The 21,382-nt window shown below is 41.2% G+C and overlaps 1 protein-coding gene across 1 annotated transcript; it reads left to right on the top strand.

The window, feature by feature from the left end:
- Window positions 1–5,381: 5,381 nt before the first annotated feature.
- drgx (dorsal root ganglia homeobox) lies at window positions 5,382–19,094 on the top strand. Its single transcript, XM_085970076.1, has 7 exons — window positions 5,382–5,495; window positions 5,673–5,775; window positions 7,252–7,352; window positions 7,751–7,852; window positions 9,844–10,016; window positions 10,123–10,235; window positions 17,257–19,094. Exons 2-7 carry the CDS (start codon window positions 5,718–5,720, stop codon window positions 17,517–17,519), a joined length of 810 nt encoding a protein of 269 aa, XP_085826202.1. The 5' UTR covers window positions 5,382–5,495; window positions 5,673–5,717; the 3' UTR covers window positions 17,520–19,094.
- Window positions 19,095–21,382: the final 2,288 nt, after the last annotated feature.

The raw sequence follows: 21,382 nt of genomic DNA, 5'->3' as shown, positions 1-21,382 counted from the left end.
GGGTCCTGTCCTTAGGATAAGTTGCTGAATCAAGCCTGTTCAGGTGAACATAAAAAAAATCCCAAGCATTATTTTGAAGAACAGCAGGGAAATCGACAAGTGTCCTGATCACTATTCCTCCCCTTCAAGCAGCACCGCCAAGAAAAAGAACCATGCAGATTAACTAGTCATTCTTCTCAATGCTGTATGTGGGATCTTGCAGTGCACAACATAAAAACAACTCTGACTGCATTCAAAATAATTAATTGTACATGAAATGCTTTGAGACATTTTTGTGAGATATTCTAAGGCAATGTGTCAGCCGTGGCTCAGTGGGTAGCACTCGCGCATCTGAGTCAGATGGTTGTAGGTTCCAGTCCCACTCCAGAGACTCGAGCATCTAGGCTGACACTGCAGTGCAGTGCTGAGGCAGTGCTGCACTGTCAGAGGTGCCATCTTTCAGGTGAGATGTTAAACCAAGGCATGCTCTCTCAGGTGGATGTAAAAGATCCCATGGCACTATTTGAAGAAGAACAGGGGAGTTATCCCCAGTGTCCTGGCCAATATTTATCCCTTAATCAACATAACAAAAAAAATGATTACCTGGTCATTATCACGTTGCTGTTTGTGGGAGCTTGCTGTGCACACATTGGCTGCCGCGTTTCCTACGTTACAACAGTGACTACACTTCAAAAAGTACCTCATTGGCTGTAACGCACTTTGGGAAGTCCTGAGGTTGTGATAGGCGCTATAGAAATGCAAGGCTTTCTTGCAGTACATTAATGCAGAGTCCTATTTCCACTTTAGAGCAGGAAATCTTCAACCAAGAACTCTACAATATACTACAATGCCATAAGAGAAATGCAAACTTTCTTGTGCATTTAGCCTGTATTCCATCACTGAGAACATAACCATCAATGAAAACCCCTGACACAATGTTTGACATACTCTGTCAAGTGAAGTACTCTGTGCACAAAAGGGACAGTAGCACAGTTCCTAGAAAATGCACATTGATGCATAAGACACGCTGGACATAAAGCTTCCATTTAGCTCACACTGCTATTATTTAATCCAATCTACAGGAGCAGTTGGTGTGCTTAAGTTTGTGAAGCCTACAAAACTAGTAATGATCTTCTCACTCTACACAAATAAAATGAATAGTAATAATGGATTTCACCTGCACTATACTGAGGAATTGATGGTAAGAGATCTATGCAAGGTTTGGCCTGCAGTAATGTCTTTCAATAAACTTAACTATCTCCATTTGCCCAGAAGAGTGTCGTATAGGCATTTGACCATTATTATTGAAATCCAACATTGTATTCTGTATTACTTTGAGTTTCTCATAAGGTGCGTGTTTCAGGTTGCTTAAACTAAAGTAATCCCAATTGGAAATGCCTTTCCATCATTATGGACTCATTTTCACTTCAGGTGGAAATGAGTTCAACCTGGAAGTATGTACAGGAACATGTGTGGGTAAAAGGGAATCTATAATTAGATCCAAAGTATCTTTCTACAGGGAATGCATTTCCCTAGATTGAGATTTCAACTCCTGTGGCCGTTCTTGGACACAAGTGTTTTTGTTTAACATTGCTTTATTCAAAGACAAATCTACCTCAAAAACCCCCAACGCTATAGTCACAAACTCACCAGATAAAATCCTAAAGGTGGATCGCGCTGAATGTGGAGTCACCTGTAGCCGATTCTTCTTTGAAATTGTGTTGTGATCTGTAACTTTAGTGGCAGTATATAAACTAAAAGCAATGTCTGCACTTTAAACATAGCTCCGGTCATTTAAATATTTGAAGCATTTTTTTTTGTTGTTGCATGGATTATTTAATGTACTTCAACAATGTCAAATCGGCCACGTTGTACCGTCTTATTTTCCAGTCATCTTTAAAAGACAGGTGATGTCATTGCGAATCACTTAGCATTCTGTCAGGCAGCCAAGGCGCTGATTCAGTCCGGGCTTTTCCAAGTGAATAGCAGGTACTGTACACACTCAGAACCATATTCCCCCCAAAAAAGCTTTTCCCTGATCACCTCAAAAACTTCAGTGTTCTGGCATTATAATTATTGGAAAGTTTTGCAAAAAAAAAAGACTTGGAGAGAATGCAGAATACTAATTTTGTTTTCGGCACACCAGTGCGAGCTCTGTGAGTGGAAGCCCACACCGAGCTTGGCGATGGACCGAATTTCACCACTAGGGGCTTTAGACTTGCCTTTGAGTTTGTTAGATAAGCCGGGGGAAGCACCAGTTCATTACTTTAGACTTTCAAGGGTAGAACAGAATTCAACTACCAGATCAACGCATCACAGTATCCTTCATTTATGTCTTGTGGACACAGTCATAAAGCGTCAATATTATTAAAACTTAATGACACAAAGGAAATTTCAAAACTGAGATTGCTATTTTTTTTGTTGGGCAAGGTTATCAAGGGTTACGGAACTAAGACGGGTAGATGGGGTTAAGATACAGATCAGTCATGATCTAATTGAATGAGTTGAACAGGCTCGAGGGGCTGAATGGCCTCCTCCTGTTCCTATGAAAGTCTGCGCGGAGTTTGTGGAAGAACAGAATTCAAGGTATCTGACGACCATCAAGCAATGTTTGTGGAACCGTCTTTCTGACATAACTATTTAAATATAATTGACTCTTGCAACCGTTCCTGTGATCCGTATCTAGCTGATCGGCAAGTCGAGGATGAGCGTTGCTGAATTATTATAGTCGGCGGAGATTGTTTGTATAACGACCCTTCATCTAAAGAGGCCCAAGCCTTGAACTAAAGCCCAAGGAATGGGAATACAAGTCTCCCCACGATGCTCCGAACTAACCGGACGGAGCCAACCAGTTTTTTTTTATTTCGCTGACAGCGGCAACAGAAACTGCAGGGCAAATCTGACCCCAGTCCATCCATTCATTCCTCTGGGCTGTACGTGGAGAATGACAATGACACGCCGCATTAGTGTGGCGGAGGATAAGCTGTGTTGCAAATGGAAAGGAAAGCCAGGGTTGCCATTGATGTGAACTATGTCCATTCGGCAGAGCTCGACTGGACATTAGCACTGGGAAGAGACTTACCTTTCTCGAGCATTGTCAATCCAAAAAAAAATCAAATCGAAAACCAGTTTATATTTTTTAAAGTGGGGAAAAATGCAAAATTCGGCGATGGCGCAATCATTTGCAAGGGCTAATAGTCACATTTAAATTAGTGATATGTTCAGATTCCATTGCAATCATATGCGCTTTAATTGACAAAAGTTATCTTTCCTTGCTATTGCTGAAGATGCAATTTATCGTCCTTGCTGTGGCTTGATCTAAAAATTATATGTTTTTCCTTATAAAATTCACAGATAATCGAATGCCACGACCAACGGTTGCCAATAAACACTTGCACACGTTTTAACCTAGTGTAGTAAACGACTGTATTTTAAAACTATTGTGCTTCTATTTCAGAATTTACCAAGTCACATTTTTACAAAGCATCAATTCCAGGCGGTCCATATTCGAAAGCTGGCAAGGAATGCGCCATCTCATTGCTTGGCACCGCTTAATCCCAACAGTTCCCAACACTGTGCTAACTTTCCTCGCGCGACAAAGAAGCAACAGAGGATTTATTTGCTCGGGTTAACTGCTGATCCGTGTTCTCCAAGCCAATTAACATTATGAGTCTGGAGGGCATACAACAATAAAGAGGTTAGAAGAAATTAAAGGCAGTCACCTTGATTAATCTGGCATTTAGGTGAGGGGGGGGGGAATAGTTTGTTAGGGAGGCGAGGATTTCCCAAATAAAAGTGAAAGTTATGTCGTGGTGGGACAATTTGAGGTGCTTATTGCATAACCTTTGCATAACATCTGATGTCAAGAGGCGTTTTATTTTCACGATTGTCTAATTAAAACGAGTGCAGCACTGTTTCAAAAGAATAAAACTATTTGCTAGGGATGATTTATCATTTTGTTTTACTGCGACCAGTCCTGCCTTCTTTCTTGCAGACTGGATATAGCAGTGCACAAATACTGCTGAACTTGCACCTCTCCTGGTGGAGTGCAGGGTTCTGAGAGCAATGAGGCCAGGAGCCAATTCATTGCTCCGACGAGTGTGTGTGTGTATGTATTCCGGAGCACTCGAATCATTATTATTATTTAATTATCACTTCCATGATGAAGCATCATTTTCTTCGTTAGCCCCGGCAAAATTGAGCTGTAAATCATGCTGTACTTCTCGTTAAAGCTCGCTGATTGGTAAGTCAATAATAGCGTGGATTAGGTGAAGATTCATGAGCAGGGACACCCAAGGCCCCCCCATCGCTGTACAGCTTGCGGGCCACGAGGAGGCTGGGCTCTGTATTGTACCGTTGCATCGACTCCTCCTGTATTGTACTTTTCACCGATAGTGAGTTAGAAAATAAATCATTTGATTCTTCTAATCGTGAACCATAAGCCTTAAAATATATACGGGCTAAACAAAGGGGGGGAGTGGAGAGCACTTATCAACAGTTGTCTGACTTGCATCTCATAGGCTCTCAATCTGAGCATTTTGCAGAGGTCATAAAGCAACTTTATTTTCAGTGGTGCATAAATTAATTACACGCATTTAATAACCAAAATATCATGATATTCCCCCCCTAATATCATAAAGCTTTTACGCTAGGGAAACACTTAATAGTGCAGGGGCCGTAACAGGCTATTATCCTTGTGTAATGCTATTACAGAACCAATTATGCACCATTATACTTGCTTTTTTTTGCAGTTTATGTGATTTAGCCCAATCCCGCGCCCTGACTCGAAAATTTCAGCGAGTACTTAAAGCGTAATTTGCAGAAGGCAGAAGACCGCGAACTGCCTGCTCCCGGCCTCTAATGCGTTTTAGAAATAATTTTTTTAGCGTCCCCTTGCACATCATTGAGGAAGGGAAGCGGCATAAATCGATGCACCCCTCGCTGTGAGCAAAATCAAAATGTGGTGGGATGACAGCCAGCAAACTAACGCCTGTGCGCCGTGTGCGCTCCCACTAGCCGGTCGCCAAAGCATAATGTGTAATTATGCCTTGATTTTAAATATGAAATTAGAACGGCTGTCAAAAGGCATCTTGTTTTTATATCTCCTCTTGCAGGGAAGGTGTTGCAACGCGCGCGCGCGCGAGAGAGGGTGTGTGTTTACGTTTGTATAACTAGCACAGGACATTTAGGAATTTTTTTTTTGTTTCAAATGAAAGACAAAGTCTGTATGCTTGCTGAGAAATGACGTTCCGTACCACGTGTGTATTTTGGCAAAACCCAAAGGACCTATCCAAGTTACTCACAGAAGACAATGCTGGAAATAATTAGATTAAGGCCAATTATGCGTGAGATTATAAAGGCACGTTGCTGAGAGGCTGAGCATGTTGCAGACAGATAAAGACATCTGGTCAGTTGCACGCTGAGGGTTGGGCGATCTCTGCCAGCGAGAGCGCCAAGCCTCCTCCAAAGCCACATCCATCCTCATTTCTTTGCTTAAGCTTCCAGTTCAGACACAGGTACGGACCGCTTCATTTTTTGTGCCTTCTCGAATGTGGCAAGGGACAGCTTGTGCCAGATGTAGAACTGCGTGGCGCTTTTTGTCCCCCCTCTCTTCCCTCAGCGGTGTAAACTTTTAGCGGCGCTTCGCGTGGAACCCAGCTGAAGGTATTCTTTTTCCCCCCTCCCTCCTTCAGATACACCACACATTTTCCCAGTCTCCTGGCGTTGCAGACTCCACGATGTTCTATTTCCACTGCCCTCCGCAGTTAGACGGGGAGTGTTGTCGAACCAATTCGTGTAAGTACATTAAGCTATGAATCTACTACCTAAACCGCCAATGCTATATATGTATCTGATTTATAATATATCACACGTGCATAAATACATATATGCACATAGACATGTCTTCATTATATTTATGAATGGAGATGATGATGATAAATAGATAATCTAGGTGAGAAAAAGCATTGGATGTCCTAGGCACCATAATCTGCCTACAACATATGTTTGATTTTTTTTTAACATTATTATTTAAAACACACAGCTGCATCGCGCCTTAAGGCGGTTGAACTTTTTACACCTCCATATCTCTGTACTGTTTTTATTTCTTTCCATGTCGGAATTGCCTGCGTCCTTGTTGCATAGACCAGGAATGTAAACTGTAAAACTACAGGCAACTGCATTGTATGCATTGCGCTGTACCGGGTAGACTAAATGCAACACACCTTTCGTCTAAGCAAATATTAAATTGGACAAGCGCCCAATGTTGCAGCTCATATCAGTTTATGTAATATGAATAAAATATTATGAAGATGCTGCACCGTGATCTCGTCCCACATATAAATGTCTTGGCGTCTGTTGCGTTCGTATTCCATTGATAATCTTAAAGGTTTGCCTGAAATCATTTATGCCTTTTACAGGATTATTGACGCACTTTGTAATGCAACGAACGATATACATTTGAGATGATCGCCCTTCCCACAGCCCATGTTGTGATGTGTTTTGGTACTTGTACTAGTCTGTACAGGAGAGGGCCGGTCCCAGCAGCATTCTGCCACCTGCTTCTCCCCCTCTGTGGATACAAAAAAAAAACATCGTGTTTTTTTTTTGCCTGAGGGGTAAAGTAGGCTTTTACCATCGCAGATGTTTGGTGTCATGCTTCTAATCAACGCTTTAAAACGTGGTCACGCTCCTCCCTTCGCCAAACGGTCTGCATGAATTTTTTATGCTGCTTTGCAAACAAATTATAAACAAGGTTGGGGGGGGGGGGAGATAGAGAGGGATTTTTTTTTAGATCCATTGGAAATCATCAGCCTCCTAGCGCATCTCGACTCTCGTGTGCCAGACGGAGCTCCTAAAGGTTACCAAGAATTAGCTGGAGGTCAAATCAAAAGGGGCAAAACACGATTTGAGATTTTGTGGAGTTGTTTTGAGAGAAGCAGCGTTTAACTTCCAGTTAATAACTGTAACACTAAGGGATGGTTTTACCAGATGTATTTGGGTGGAAATCTGTCCTTTGGAAACTAAAATGAAGCAAAACATTGAAGAACTGACCTTTCTGGCACACTCACTGACCTGGGTTGGTGGCTCGCCCTGTTTCTCATGTAATTGCGGATAAATAGTTGCAAACATTGAAATTCTATTTTATTTAAAAAGGTGAATCTTGCTTTCTCTTGGGAGAACGTACAACATTTCTGTTTAAAAGTCTGATCGAACAACTTTTGTTCTCATTTTTCAAAGTCATTAAAAGTCTATCTCTTTCCACTTTCTCAGTGAATGCCAGCAGTTTCGGCGGTCACAGCACCAGCGATTTCGACGATGGTTTCCTCCGTAGAAAACAGCGTCGGAACAGGACAACATTCACCCTCCAGCAGGTTTGTCCTGCATCCAGTAGACCTTGTGGCGAACTCGTTTTAAAGTGACTTCCAAACTCCTGTAATGATATTAAGGGGGCCCGCGCTGTCCCTAAGTTTGCTAAAAGTCAACGCCGTTTTTAGATCTAGCGAAGTGTTCATTACCAGTCCCAGTGCAGTACCAAAACCTAGCAACGCATGTTTCACCCAGGTTTTGATTAATTAGACTTATAGCAATCCGCCTAAAAGCAAATATAATTAGCATCAGAATCTGATCATTTGTGTGCGAATTTGATGACACTTTGCAAATACATTGCAGATTGCCCCCTAAACGCAGCAAACTTAGAATCACGATTGTTTCCGTGATGTCTGTGAAGATCTGTTTGTCAAAAGATGCATTCTCTCACTCTCCCCTCCAGTTAGAAGCTTTAGAAGCCGTTTTTGCACAGACGCATTACCCAGACGTATTCACCAGGGAAGAACTCGCAATGAAGATAAATCTCACTGAAGCAAGAGTTCAGGTAAACATCTTATTTTTTTTAAAAAGAGCTGGGCGCTCAGACTTTCTGATACTGTCAGTGCAAAGTGCACATTTGGCTTAGAGATAAAACAAATGAAAGACTATCTGTCATTTATGTGATGCACTTTAATAACGTCAACATAATGTGGAATATTAGATTAGGTTGATTAATCGGTCATTCATAATTAACTAGTGATAATGTTCTACACTAATTTGTCCGTGTCTCTAAGGCACTAAATTACATCAATGCACATCCATTTCCTTGCCTTGAAAAAAAGCTCCAAACTACCTCTTAAAATTTGAACCCAAACTGATTTTCATGTCTAGCTGAAGAACAACAGGAAGCTGTTCTGTAAATCGAGTTACTAAACTCTCTGGCTGCAAGCATTTTAACACAAAGGCCTGGCATTTTGATTTGTACCCAAAAAACACACCCCATTTTTAATAAGAAATTGCATATACACACATCTCTAAACCCTTTTCAGATGTGCTTGTAGGTGGTGTGTAATTGTAAGAATTCTAATAGTTCGACTCTAGTCCCTCTGGGTCACGGTGCAATCGGTTAATGCCAATGAATGCAGCGAGATAATAGAATTCATTGCTCTAAATTAGGGATTGTAAACATATTATTCTTCCATAAACGGATTAAGGGAGCCTGCTTATTAAATCTGGACATGAATCGGCGTTCACACGGAGGCGTATTATTATTTTCGAATGGAATCCTGTTTTAGAAAGGGGTTTAAGTGCTCACTCAACGTCGCCGGCTCCCCTACTGCCTTGGAATAAACTGCAAATTAAGATAAATGTAGCAATTAGGGAACATTCCGGACGGGCAGATCACGACTTTGTGCTGGAAAGGTGCAAGGGTGAGATAGCAAATGGAGACAATTATCCCGCAGAAACTACCGCGTGGTCTTTTGAATCGTCATTTTTTTTAAAAAGACAAAAGGAAAGCTACCCCCCCCCCCGAAAAAAAAATTGCTCCGCGGAATTTGCAGGCCACTAAAATATGATTAATGCGTTAGAAAGCCCAGCCTTAATCGAAGCTGATGTTGTCAAACAATCACTAAATAGGAAATAAACGACTTCATCATGCATGTTACTCAGTAGCAGGCTAACTGTCAGTGGAAAGTCATTAAAATATGATAATGAAAAATTGCTCAATTAAATGTTGTTATAGCCAACGACCTTCATTCAATTATGATGCAAGAAGTTGTCGGAATCTGGCCCGCACTTAACTGACCCAAGTTTACATGATTATAAAGTCATTAATATCTTTTTGAAGCTAACTGCAATTTAAATCGCACACATATATATTATATATATATTGTGGGGAGAGGGGGGAGGTCTGCCCTCAGCCCTGTGGGATCTGGGCAAATTTAGGGAAACCCGATTAAATTAATGCCTCTAAATCTGATATGTATTTATTGCTTTTTGGTAGGAGGTGTATCCAGTGGCTATTAGAATAGGGCGGCATCACCTTTCCCCATGCAATTTCACAATTTACAAAACGAAACTATCAGGGGCTCTCTGATGGTGTGAAAGCAGGAGAGAGTGTGTTTGGGAGTGGGGTGAACAATACTGGATTGGGTTCAAATATCTGACGACATGGATGTGAATGTCAGTCGGAAAGCAGGTAGAAAGCATTGACGCTGACCAGTAAGGTCCGTTGTATTTGACACTTTCATTAGTTGCCGATTTCATGTCTAACATTGAGACCACACTCTCAAACAGCGAGTTAACAGCCACTGAAATGACTTAATGCAGATGTACCCATAGAGGTAGTGCGATTTTTTAAAGTTATTAAATTTAACGTTTAGGGTAGGCGTAAAATAACTCGCCACGAGAATCGGAATTTATTCCCGAGTCCAGCTTTGATTATTAAGGTCGTATCGGGGAACAATTATGTTTTTTATTATTGAAATTCTAGCAATAACATAGAACGGGTTCATAAGTGGTAGAGATCTGAGTTTGATCTTATTGACTTGGCAGGTGTGGTTCCAAAACCGAAGGGCTAAATGGAGGAAAACCGAACGAGGGAATTCAGACCAAGAAGGAGGCAAAGAGATTGCAGCCGATGGGTCTCCGCCCCTGAGGAACTTAAACTCCCCCTCTCAGATGGAACAGAACAGGAACAAAAAGGAGTCGTTGGAAATGCAACAAAAGTAAGAGGGGGAAAAAATCTTAATTTATCACAAATGGGATGTCCATATGTTTGTGTGTGTGTGTCGGTTTCGACATCGTCCCCTTAACGTTACGTTTGTCTTGCAGTCTCAGCAGGACTGTGGGTGCAGCAGCTCCATTCTTCCCTTCGTGCTTGCCCAGCACTCTCCTCAACACCGCCACTTATGCCCAAGCTCTAACCCAAGTTGCATCGTTAAAAGGTGAGCTTTTTGTTTCGCTTCATTATTTGCCCGTGTCTGCAGCTCGGCTGGTAGATTACCAGGCAGAAATTGACATCTCCTCCTGTTGAGAAAACTAGGAGGGCGGCATCAAACTTTAATCGCAGGACGATTGGAACAAACTTTAGCAACAGACTGAAGATCTGAACCAGATTCTTATTTAAAACGCGTATGATGGAACGCCCTTCCAATACGGATAGAACAGGCCAAGTTGGTTCATCAGTGCCCTGGATACCCAGATACCCAGTGAAGGGTGCTAGTATTAGTGTGAAAGACAACGAATACTTGCCTCATGTAAGAGTTTGACCTGCCCTTACCTCTTTCTTTGTCCTTGATCTACTGACTTTCTTGTCGGAAAGCTAAGCGTTTGAAATAAACACACATTTCAATAAGTTGTGCCGAGTTTTCCTGGCAATTAAATCTGTCAGCGATAAAGGGGCGATTCGATATTATCTTTACGACATTAAGTATTTATACACCGGGCCCTGGTGATGTGATATAATGCGATGCGGTTGGCATTTTCCTCTTCTTCAGCAGAACATTAATTGCATCCTTAAGGCTGGAATGGAATCTCTTCCGACGCTGTTTAAGGCAAATTTGTGAAGGAGCGCAGAAATAAAATTCAATAATATCCTTTAGTTGAGAAAAAAAACGGAGTGTGCCAGCCCACAGTGAAAAGAGTTGTTGGACTAAAGTCTTCCAAGTGGAATAGAAACGCCTCATAATTCCGATTAGGGTGATTCAGGTTTCCTGATAATAGGAATTTATAAAACGATAATACAATTGGTTGTCTGCCTTCCCCTTCTGTCACATCTGTTGTTTCCCCATCAAGGCCCCGAAATGTCATCACATCTTCCATTTGGAGTGAAAAACACATTGATCTCCGATGCAATCATTGCTGTTGTGATAAACACAACCTGCTCACAGTTCCCCTATAAACAAACACCGAACATGACATTAGGACGCAGTGTGATTTTTACAGGTCCTATTAATGCAGCATCATGTTTCCCATTACCTGTGATCCAGTTGTCATTTTAAACATAAAATGCTGGTAGGGATAGCACACAAAATCACGGGCGACTTATTACTAAAAACAAGTTGGGACATGGAGCTGTGAGGGCGGAGTTGCTTTGTTACATGTGCTCGGGATCCACTGTCACACGGAAAATGCATTTAGATTGTATTCTGGTTTCATCATAGATCAACAAAGTACACAGCCAGTGATAACTAATGGGGCAGAACTATATTTCAGAAAGTATTTGTGAATGTACTTTGAGTTTGTATCAAGTGATATCTCATTGGAATGGGCATGGACTTTGATAATAAAATGGAACAAAATTTAGATTCACTTTTTAAAAGTTTTTAATTTTTACTTTCATCATTTATACATTGCAATATAAGAATTACGATTTACTAGAAAGGAGAACCATTTAAAATGTCAAAGCAAGATATTTAATTGTGGTTGTATCAGAATGAACAGGCATAATTGTTTTTAAACAAAATGATGGCTCAAGTAGAAATAGAGAGTTTGTGTTAATCTGGGTGTCTTGTCATCCAGCTCCTGTTAGCTGCTGCAGAGTGAATCAGACCACTATTTTTTTTCCCGTTGGATTAAGTTTGATGTTGGCTTCACGTTAACTGCAAGTGACGTGTTTATAGTGTGGAGATGCACTGCAGACTCTGAGCCCCAAACTACACTAAACTACCAACAGATCTGTAATCAGTCCCAGATGCTGCCACTGGAGAGGTGATCTGCACATACATGTGTTTCTCATAACAATGGCATTGTTCCCTCCAGTTACCCGTGGTAGCTATTGATCAACTGTGCTGCAGTTACAGTCCTCAAGTGTGTGAAAAAGCAACCTCTCTTGGACCACAGACAGTCAATAAGGAAAAGTGGGAGTGGGTATAATGCGACTGTTCGCCATTTCTATCCAGATCATCCCGATAGGGTGATCGAGTCTTCAGACGTTTTAAGTGAGCCAAACTTAGCAAGGTTCTGATGTCCAGAACCAAACAACGATTGTCTAGTTGACAAAATGAGCGAAATATCAAAGTTAAATAAGTAATAATTGGTTAAATGCACAGACTGTTGAAAGCTGGACTTTAGTGAACAGAAGTTCGACATGACAAGTCACAGGGTTAATTAAGGAGTCAATCACAGAATCTACAGTGCAGATAGAGGCCATTTCGGCCCATCGAGCCTGCACCGACACATATCCCACCCTATCCCCATAACCCCACGTATTTAATCCCCTAACACTAAGGGTCAATTTATCATAGCCAAATCAACCTAACCTGCACATCTTTGGACTGTGGGAGGAAACCGGAGCACCCGGTTTACAATGTAATACAAATGAAGTAAAAACAGAAAATGCTGGAGATACTCAGCAGGTCAGGCAGCATCTGTGAAGAGAGAAACCGAGTTAACGTTTCAGGTCGATGACCTTTCGTCAGAACTGAAACGTTAACTCTGTTTCTCTCTCCACAGATGCTGCCTGACCTGCTGAGTATCTCCAGCATTTTCTGTTTTTATTTCAGATTTCCAGCATCTGCAGTATTTTCTTTTTGTAATACAAATGAAGGCTGTTTTGGGGAGCTGGACCACTTTGGGGGGGGGGGGAAATGACTTTCTGCTCTGACAGTTGATAATTAGAGCATTCAACGTAATCAAAACAAAGGGTGTGGTGACACAACAGTGCTCAAAAGGCCCAAATGTCTCCTTCCGATCTGCAGCAAACAGTGGAGTGAGCATTGAGGGAGCAGCCTCATTTTTTAACTGAGAAAGCCAAGGGGAAGGGGAAGGTCCCTAGTGCAGGTCACCACCAGGAGGGAAAGGAGTAGAGAAGACTAGGTAATAAAGTAGTGATATAGGTGGCATGTTGAATTATCTATCCAAAATGGGGCTGAGCATTTAATTAAAAAGAATCCCTGTTCATAACGGCCCTATTAACCCCAGATTATATCATTCAACTGTTGGAAGATTTTTTTTTTTGCTTGAATCTTCTAAACAGTTGCACTCTGTCATAATGGATTTTTTTTTAAATGGGAAATTGGATATGGTTTCAGATCAAGATTCTTTAAAACCTGACCATTTGTAGCCGTTTAGAATCTTTCCACCAAAGGTTTTGAACGTCAGTCTTGAATGGGCAACTATAACAATATTGGTGCGTTGAAGCCCTGTTCTGCTTTGGTGTGCGAGCTGGTCAAAGTTAAATTCAGCAGGATATATTGACCCACTATGAGTTTAGCTGTGCATTTCCCCCACGTGCGGCACAGGTGGGAAATAATTCAGTTACAAAGAAGTCAATGTTTAATCCTCTGTAATTTTCAATAAATATCATATTGACTTAGTACATTTGGGGATCCACGCCTTAACCTTGCATATGGTTTTGACTCCCATTCTGATTGGTAATGTTATTGCTCCTCTCCCTTGTATCTTTGACAAACAATGAATGTGTAACAGGAAACCTGATGATCCACAGGGAGGACATAAATTAATTGGATAACAAACATTTTGGAATGAATCATACAATGACTTCTGGTTAAATACACTGATAACAGATACCTGATGAGCACAAGAATACAGGGCTATGGCTTCTCCTTGAACCATATTGTTTTTCAGCATCTCATGGACTTCTATTCAAGGCCTTGTAGTTCACTAGTTGGTGCTGAATCATACGTTTGAGTTTGAATATGTCTCCTGTTAATTGCTGTACACGGTTTGCTTACACTGGGTATAGTTGGAGTGGCCAAACTGTGGCCCATGGATCGCATGCCTCCATAAAGCCCCGGCAACTCTGTTCAATCCGTGTTTATATGTCATACTTGCTGATTTGTTTGGTTTCAATTTCACGGCTTGGAAAGGGCTATTTTTAGGTTGTTACCCCTCACTGGTAGATAATTCAGAACGCCAACATATATTGGTAACCACAGTGTGAGGTAAATGGAAATTAATGGGGGTATCGGTTTAACCTTTAGATGTGGCTTGCAAAGTTCCATGCTATGTGTCTAAGGCCCACAGTGACAAAAGCTTGGACACTATGGCATTTAAAACACATACAGTAATTAAAACTTTGCATAATGGAGAAAGAATTATCACCTAGTATAATCTTACTAGTGACTCCTGAATTAGCTTGGTCGCGTAAAATGGAGAGGTGATGAGTGGAAAAGTGAAGACCAAATAGCAACAGGAAAATAACTTTTTAATAAAACCATTATATTTTTGTTAACTTTGTTGTGTAGTTCAATAGCATTCTCATTAATTGTATTAAAGAGAATGGTTCTATCTTTATAAAACAAAGTAAGTTGAAGTGAAGAAAAAAACCCCCAAAGGAATAGATGTGCATTGGCTTGATGTCTTAGGCATTTTTTAAAAAATGCATTAAGAACGTGACCAAGATTGGAACCTATAACCTCAGAATTGGGAAACGAGCCCCTACCTTTTTACAATGGCACGGTTAGGTCCTATTTGTTTTAACTTATTTGATTAAGGATGTTTAAAAGGATATTGCCGCCATTTGAGTAAAGATGACAAAAGTTTGCTGCACTTAATTGACCTCCAGTACCACGTGAATACTGCAAGGAAACAAGGTCTAGTGGCATAGAAGTTAAGAAAAAGGATAAGTAAAGGCTGTTCAGTCCATCAAAGCATGTTAATACATGAAAATTCACTAATGTCCTATTGCATGTATTTTTCCCCACTTTAAAAACACAGAATTGTAGTAACTGATGTCTCTGACCAGTGGGCTATGATCTGGAAAACATTCTTTACCTCAAAGTTTTTTTTTGGATCATGTACTTGATTCCAGAGATGAGATAGCTGACGATCTTAGTTGGGGTCTTGCAATTGGCTTCAACCCCACATGGAGCAGGAAAATCCGAGCTGCTTCTGACCTACTGGAGTATGCATCTGTGTGGACATTGGGTGAGAACAAGATCTAGCTGAACTGTGATGCCCTCTCCACTTCAGCACCCTGTCAACACTCACTTTCTCGCACAAGGCAAAGTACCAGGAGGATAGAGGTGCTTGTGTACCAGTATTCTGGTACCTTAGCAGGTGTCAATGGAAAGGGGGGGTGGGGGAAGGGAAAATGTCGCGGTGTAGATTTTAAGCTTGCCACGGGGATAAAACTGGCATTGCGGAATTGCCCGCGCATTTCCATTTCAGGCAGCAAGTTAAAAATCTTCCCCAACATGTCCTATATTGCGGTGCTAAAATGGTACTTTGTTTGAACTAAGTGCGGGTATGCAGGATATTACTCAGCAGAGAAGACCTATTGTTCCCATAATTATCATTGTAAACCTACCCTTCACCAGTCAAGCATTTCTATTAAACTACAATAATATCGCTCTTCTAATCTAAGCTGATATTTTGTTTGGAAGTGTCAATTTTCTAAATTTCTATATTTCCTTACGCAGAGTTCGCTTTTCACCAGACTGACGTAGTCATGCGGCAAAGCAAAATGTTGGCAACTCTTTGGTCTCCTTATCTGAGGAAGGATATACCTGCCTTAGAGGGAGTGCAACGAAAGTTCACCTGACTGATTCCTGGGCTGAGGGGATTGTCCTATGAGGAGAGATTGAGTAGAATATTCCCTAAAGTTTAGAAGAATGAGAAGTGATCTTATTGAACATATAAAATTCTTAAGGGGCTTGATGGGGTAGATGATGGGGAGATGTTTCCTCTGGCTGGGGAGTCTAGAACTAGGGGTCACAGTCTCAGGATAAGGGGTCAGCCATTTTAGATTGAGATGAGAAATTTCTTCACTCAGAGGGTTGTGAATCTTTGGAATTCTCTACCCCAGAGAGCTGTGGATGCTCAGTCGTTGAGTATGTTCAAGACAAAGATCGATAGATTTTTGAATAGCAAAGGACTCGAGGGATATGGAAATAGTGCGGAAAGGTGGAGTTGAGGTAGAAGATCAGCCATGATCTTATTGAATGGCGGAGCAGGCTCGAGGGGCCGAATGGCCTACTCCTGCTCCTATTTCTTATGTTCTTATGTTCTTTCATTTGTTTCAAGGAGAAAAACTATTTTAATTGTGTGCAGTTTTGGTCGCCTTATCTGAGGAAGGATGTTCTTACCATGGAGGGAGTGCAGCGAAGATTCACCAGGCTGATACCTGGGATGGCAGGAATGACTTATGAGGAGAGATTGGGTCGATTGGGCTTAAACTTGCTGGAGTTTAGAAGAATGAGAGGGGATCTCATTGAAACTTATAAAATTCTAACAGGACTAGACAGACTAGATGCAGGAAGGATGTTCCCGATGGCCGGGGAGTCCAGAACCAGGGGTCACAGTCTAAGGATAAGGGGTAAGCCATTTAGGACAGAGATGAGGAGGAATTTCTTCACCCAGAGAGCGGTGAACCTGTGGAATTCTCTACCACAGAAGGCAGTAGAGGCCAATTCATTAAATATATTCAAGAAGGAGTTGGCTATATTAAGGCTAAAGGGATCAAGGGATATGGGGAGAAGGCAGGGACAGGGTACTGAATTTGGATGATCAGCCATGATCTCATTGAATGGCGGAGCAGGCTCGAGGGGCCGAATGGCCTACTCCTGCTCCTATCTTCTATGTTTCTATGTTAATTTCACCATGATGACTTGATACATATATGATCCAGTAATATGCTTCATTGTGATTTGTGACATTTCATTGTGATTCTAAACAAATACAGAAATGTTTGCAAAATAGTTTTTCATGACGATGGCGCCCCATTAAAATACCCAGTCAGTCAACTAGTCTGAATTTGTCTTGTGTTGACTAACATACATAGAAACAGTGGGTTATAGAATGGCCTAACTTTTTACCTGATATGGCAGCTGTTTTCGAATTTACTGAATCAGATCTAGAACACATTCCAAATTACCCAAAGCACACTGCCTCCTAGTCCCAAAATGTCTAGCAGGCCACATTTCTGTGTAAATGTTAAACTTTGTCGAGTGCAACATTCCCACGTGTAAACGAGTGTTATTAAGATGCCTGTGTTTGTTTTAGGAAATTCCCTATGTTCCTGCTGCGTGCCAGACCCAATGGGTCTCTCCTTTTTGCCACCTTATGGTTGCCAGAGTAATCGAACGGCGAGTGTGGCAGCACTGCGCATGAAAGCACGTGAACACTCGGAGGCTGTGCTCCAATCAGCCAACCTGCTTCCTACCGCCAACAGCAGCCCCGCTGTTGGGCCAAAGCCCTCATTGGACAGCGACCAGGAGAAGGCAAGAAATCCCAAAGAAAAGATTGAAAGTGAAAGGAACGTATGAGGAGAAGGACAGAGAACTGTAACTGTAGAGTTAACACTTAAGATCACTTTATGAATGTGAATGTTCTCGCAGCTCTAAACATGTTGGATCTACGATATGACCAAGACATGACTCCATCTGTACAAAAGCTAAGATATTCTTACCTGGGTCAAAGCCAAAAAGATGTATATAGATGAATTCTGGATTTTGCAATGTAGCAGTTGCCTTCCTTTTTTTCTTTTAACCATGTTTATTCCACTCTTGGCTAGTTGGGAAGATAGTCACTTGCTAGAATTGTCTTGCACTAGATCTGGTGCAGCAGGCATTGTGGAGTGGATGCATAAGGTCAAGAAACCACTTCCTTGGACCACATGCAATTTTAACTATTCCCCATTCATAGTGCAAGGGGGAGATTAGAATCTCGTGCAGGTAAGTGAGCAAAGACCAAGTGTGAAAGAAAACAAACAGCAACTTCAGATTTCCGCTAAATTAGCAGCTACAAGTGGTTGTTCTGCAAGAGGTGACCTTTAGTGTGCAATAAAGCTGTAAGCTTCTAGGTCATTATGATACAGTAGATTTCTATTAAGTGGATAAACCGTTAACAGGAATTCATTTGAAATATTAATGGCACAATTTCTGGTGTACTTTCCACTGCAATGAAAGGATTTATGAATTTAATTTATGCTGTTAATTTTAACTTGAAGTTCTGATGAAATATGAAAATACTGTAACAGATACAAGGAACGCGACACAACAGTACTGTGGGTATTGTAGGCTGTAAATACCATTAAAACATGTGATTTTGGGAAGAGCAAGTATTGTATTCAGTTAAGGGGAAGCTAAAAGGGAAGGGGACAAGAATGGAATGGGCTTAAAACTGAACAGAATCCTTCATTATTGCTGCTTTATTTTAACAGAAATATTCACAAATCAGGTATTTTACTAAAGGGTTCAGTGAGCACACTATAGGTCAGATCTGCCAAATCGAGCAATATTTCAGTGTTGCTCCCTTAAACAGCCTCTGTTTTAGATCACTTGCCATATCCTAGGACTATCCATGCATCCCAATCTGTAATTATCGGGATATTACCTTTCTTTGTTTTTCTAAAATATAATTTACTTGCATAAAATTGAACTTTATATGATCTAGGCTCTTGTAGCCTAACTTTCAAGTTTAATTGTTTGATTAAATTTGTATTTCCAACAGAAAGGTACATAAATAAATGAACTGTTGAGCAAATTAAGAATACTTAACAGCGTTGCATCCGAAAAGTAGTTACACTGATTAAATTTTGTGTCCTTGAGGATTTTCAGGAAATTACTTTTGATCGTCAATAACACAATTAAGTAAACTACACGCACATTAGCATGAATAATTGATAAGAAATTATGTATTACCACGAAGTACTGATTTAATAATTCATGATGCGACACTAGTGACTGTTGCAGTACTAGATAACGTGGAATTCTTGCCTGATGCTCGAGGCAGTGTGCAATTACAAGGGTTGGAAGGTGGAAGGTTGTGTATTTATGATGCATGGTTTAAACCTCTTTGTTTTTTTAAAATAAAAGAAATTAATAAAGATTAAAAAGTAATTGAGATGGCTCAATTTATTTAACAGGACAATAAGCATAAGGTGAAGAATCGAATCATACCACAAATCTGTTCAAGTAATCAGTGCTTTTGAAACGTGCAACACGCTAACCTATTTTATTAACAGCAATTTCTTCCTTGTGTATATTTAGCTTTTGAAAAGTGCAGTGGAGCTGTGAATCATATTTTGGAAACCCAAAGCTTTTAAAGTTATTTGTCTAGGCGCTGATCAATTGCCCAATCAATTTTGAACATCCCCGCCTCGCTGAAAATCATTAAAATACTATACTTTTCTTTAAATGCAATGAATCTTGCAGTATCATGATACAGTAAATACCATAATGCTTATTCAGCAGCACTGTAAAAGCACGGACAGCCTACCACTCTGGTTTATTGAATATCATATCCGACTTCATTGTCAGTCATATTTCATGGTTCAACTCTTCTAATGTCCAGTACCCCTCACCAGACTCACTTTATTTAATTATTTAGGCTCAGGTTTCTTGAAGCAGCAAGAACATTTGATTATAACAATACAGGTGCGCAACCTTAAAAGAATCCTAGATTAGTTGGAATTTAAGCTATCTGCAGTTAAAATCTTGTGTGTGGGGGGGGGGGGGAGACTTAGATATCTACTCTGAACAGCTACATGATATGAGTTTAAAGTCTCTCTCTCTCCCTCCCACGCCTCCCAATTTTTCCTGAAGGCACTGACTGATGTTGGGGTTTGATTCCACTGTTGCTGGTTGACCTTCAGTCTCCTGTCCAAACTAGATTTACCTCACATGTGAACCTCTGGCTGTTTGGCTGTGGGGGTCATTGCAATCCTGTCCTGGCCTGATGTCCACACTTTTCAGCAGCTGGCCAATAGGCAGTGGTCAGGAGCGGGAACCCTGTTGTGCTTTTCTTCACAGAGCATAACCCTGGCTCAGATCAGCCAGCTCAACATAGGCTGGGGATCAAAACTGGGACCTTCCTGTCCTTTTATAGCTCAGTTCTTCCTCGGGCAGTAAAACATGCCAATGCAGCCAAAAGTATTATTTTTATGACTGTGAAGTGCTTTTCACTATGTACCACACTGCATTTTAATGTCCCACACGAAACAATTGAAGCATTCACATCAACAGTGTGCACTATTTCCTCAAAACATTAGAGAATTCAACTGTTTTAATGAAGTAGTCCCTAATATCTGTCTGAGGCTGAACCACATGGTTCGCAACCTTGGTGTCATATTTGACCCTGAAATGAACTTCCGACCACATATCCGCAGCATAACTAAGACCACCTATTTCTACCTCCTGCTGAAACCCTCACCCATGCCTTTGTTCCCTCTAGACTTGACTATTCCAACGCACTCCTGGCTGGCCTCCCACATTCCACCCTACGTAAACTTGAGATCATCCAAAACTCGGCTGCACATGTCCTAACTTGCGCCAAGTCCCGTTCGCTCATCACCCCTGTGCTCACTGACCTACATTGGCTCCTGGTTAAGCAACGCCTCGATTTCAAAATTCTCATCCTCATTTTCGAATCCCTCCATGGCCTCACCCCTTCCTATCTCTCTAACCTCCTTCAGCCCCACAACCCCGCAAGATATCTGCGCTCCTCTAATTCTGCCCCATTGAGCATCCCTGATTATAATCGCTCAAACTTTGGCAGCCATGCCTTCTGTTGCCAAGGCCCTAAGCTCTGGAATTCCCTGCCTAAACCTGTCTGCCTCGCTACCTCTCTTTCCTCCTTTAAGACGCTCCTTCAAACCTACCTCTTTGACCAAGCTTTTGGTCACCTGCCCTAATTTATCCTTATGTGGATCAGTGTCACATTTTTAGTCTTAAAATACTCCTGTGCAGCACCGTGGGACTGACATGAATCAGTCATTCATGAAAGAAAGACTTATGGAATAATACTGAGTGACCTACGGGTGGCGCTCTCCAGGGAGAGTATAAATACTCGGGCACGGGCCCAGCTTGTGCAGGACATTCTTAACAGGAACTAGTGAAGGACACAACTAGACCTCCATGTTGTAAAACAGTTGATTAAAGCTCTGTTTAACGCTTAGACCAAGTGCCTAGTAGTTTTCTTACGTCAGGGGCGTTTTACTACGTTAAAGGCGCTATATAGATACAAGTTGTTGTTGTAGTGTTGGGCAATTGAAAATCAGCTCTGTACAAAAATTCAAGGCTCATTCAAAGAGTGGCATTCCGATTTCAGTTTCAAGTAGAGGAGATATCCGTTACTAAAGTTAATTTTTTAATTCATTCTTGGAAAGTGGGTGTTACTGGCATAGCTG

The sequence above is a fragment of the Somniosus microcephalus genome, chromosome 29 (assembly GCF_052327205.1).
Source record: "Somniosus microcephalus isolate GS21.2 chromosome 29, FLI_Smic_1.0, whole genome shotgun sequence".
In the NCBI taxonomy this organism is placed as follows: Eukaryota; Metazoa; Chordata; class Chondrichthyes; order Squaliformes; family Somniosidae; genus Somniosus; species Somniosus microcephalus.
This window is presented reverse-complemented; position numbering and strand designations above follow the sequence as displayed.

Bases quoted from the DNA above. Each gene is read 5' to 3' on its own strand.
- drgx (XM_085970076.1), top strand. From the start codon at position 5,718: ATGTTCTATTTCCACTGCCCTCCGCAGTTAGACGGGGAGTGTTGTCGA. The intron at 7,353-7,750 runs GTTTGTCCTGCA...TCTCCCCTCCAG, and splicing joins CAACATTCACCCTCCAGCAG to TTAGAAGCTTTAGAAGCCGT. The intron at 10,236-17,256 runs GTGAGCTTTTTG...TGTTTGTTTTAG, and splicing joins CCAAGTTGCATCGTTAAAAG to GAAATTCCCTATGTTCCTGC.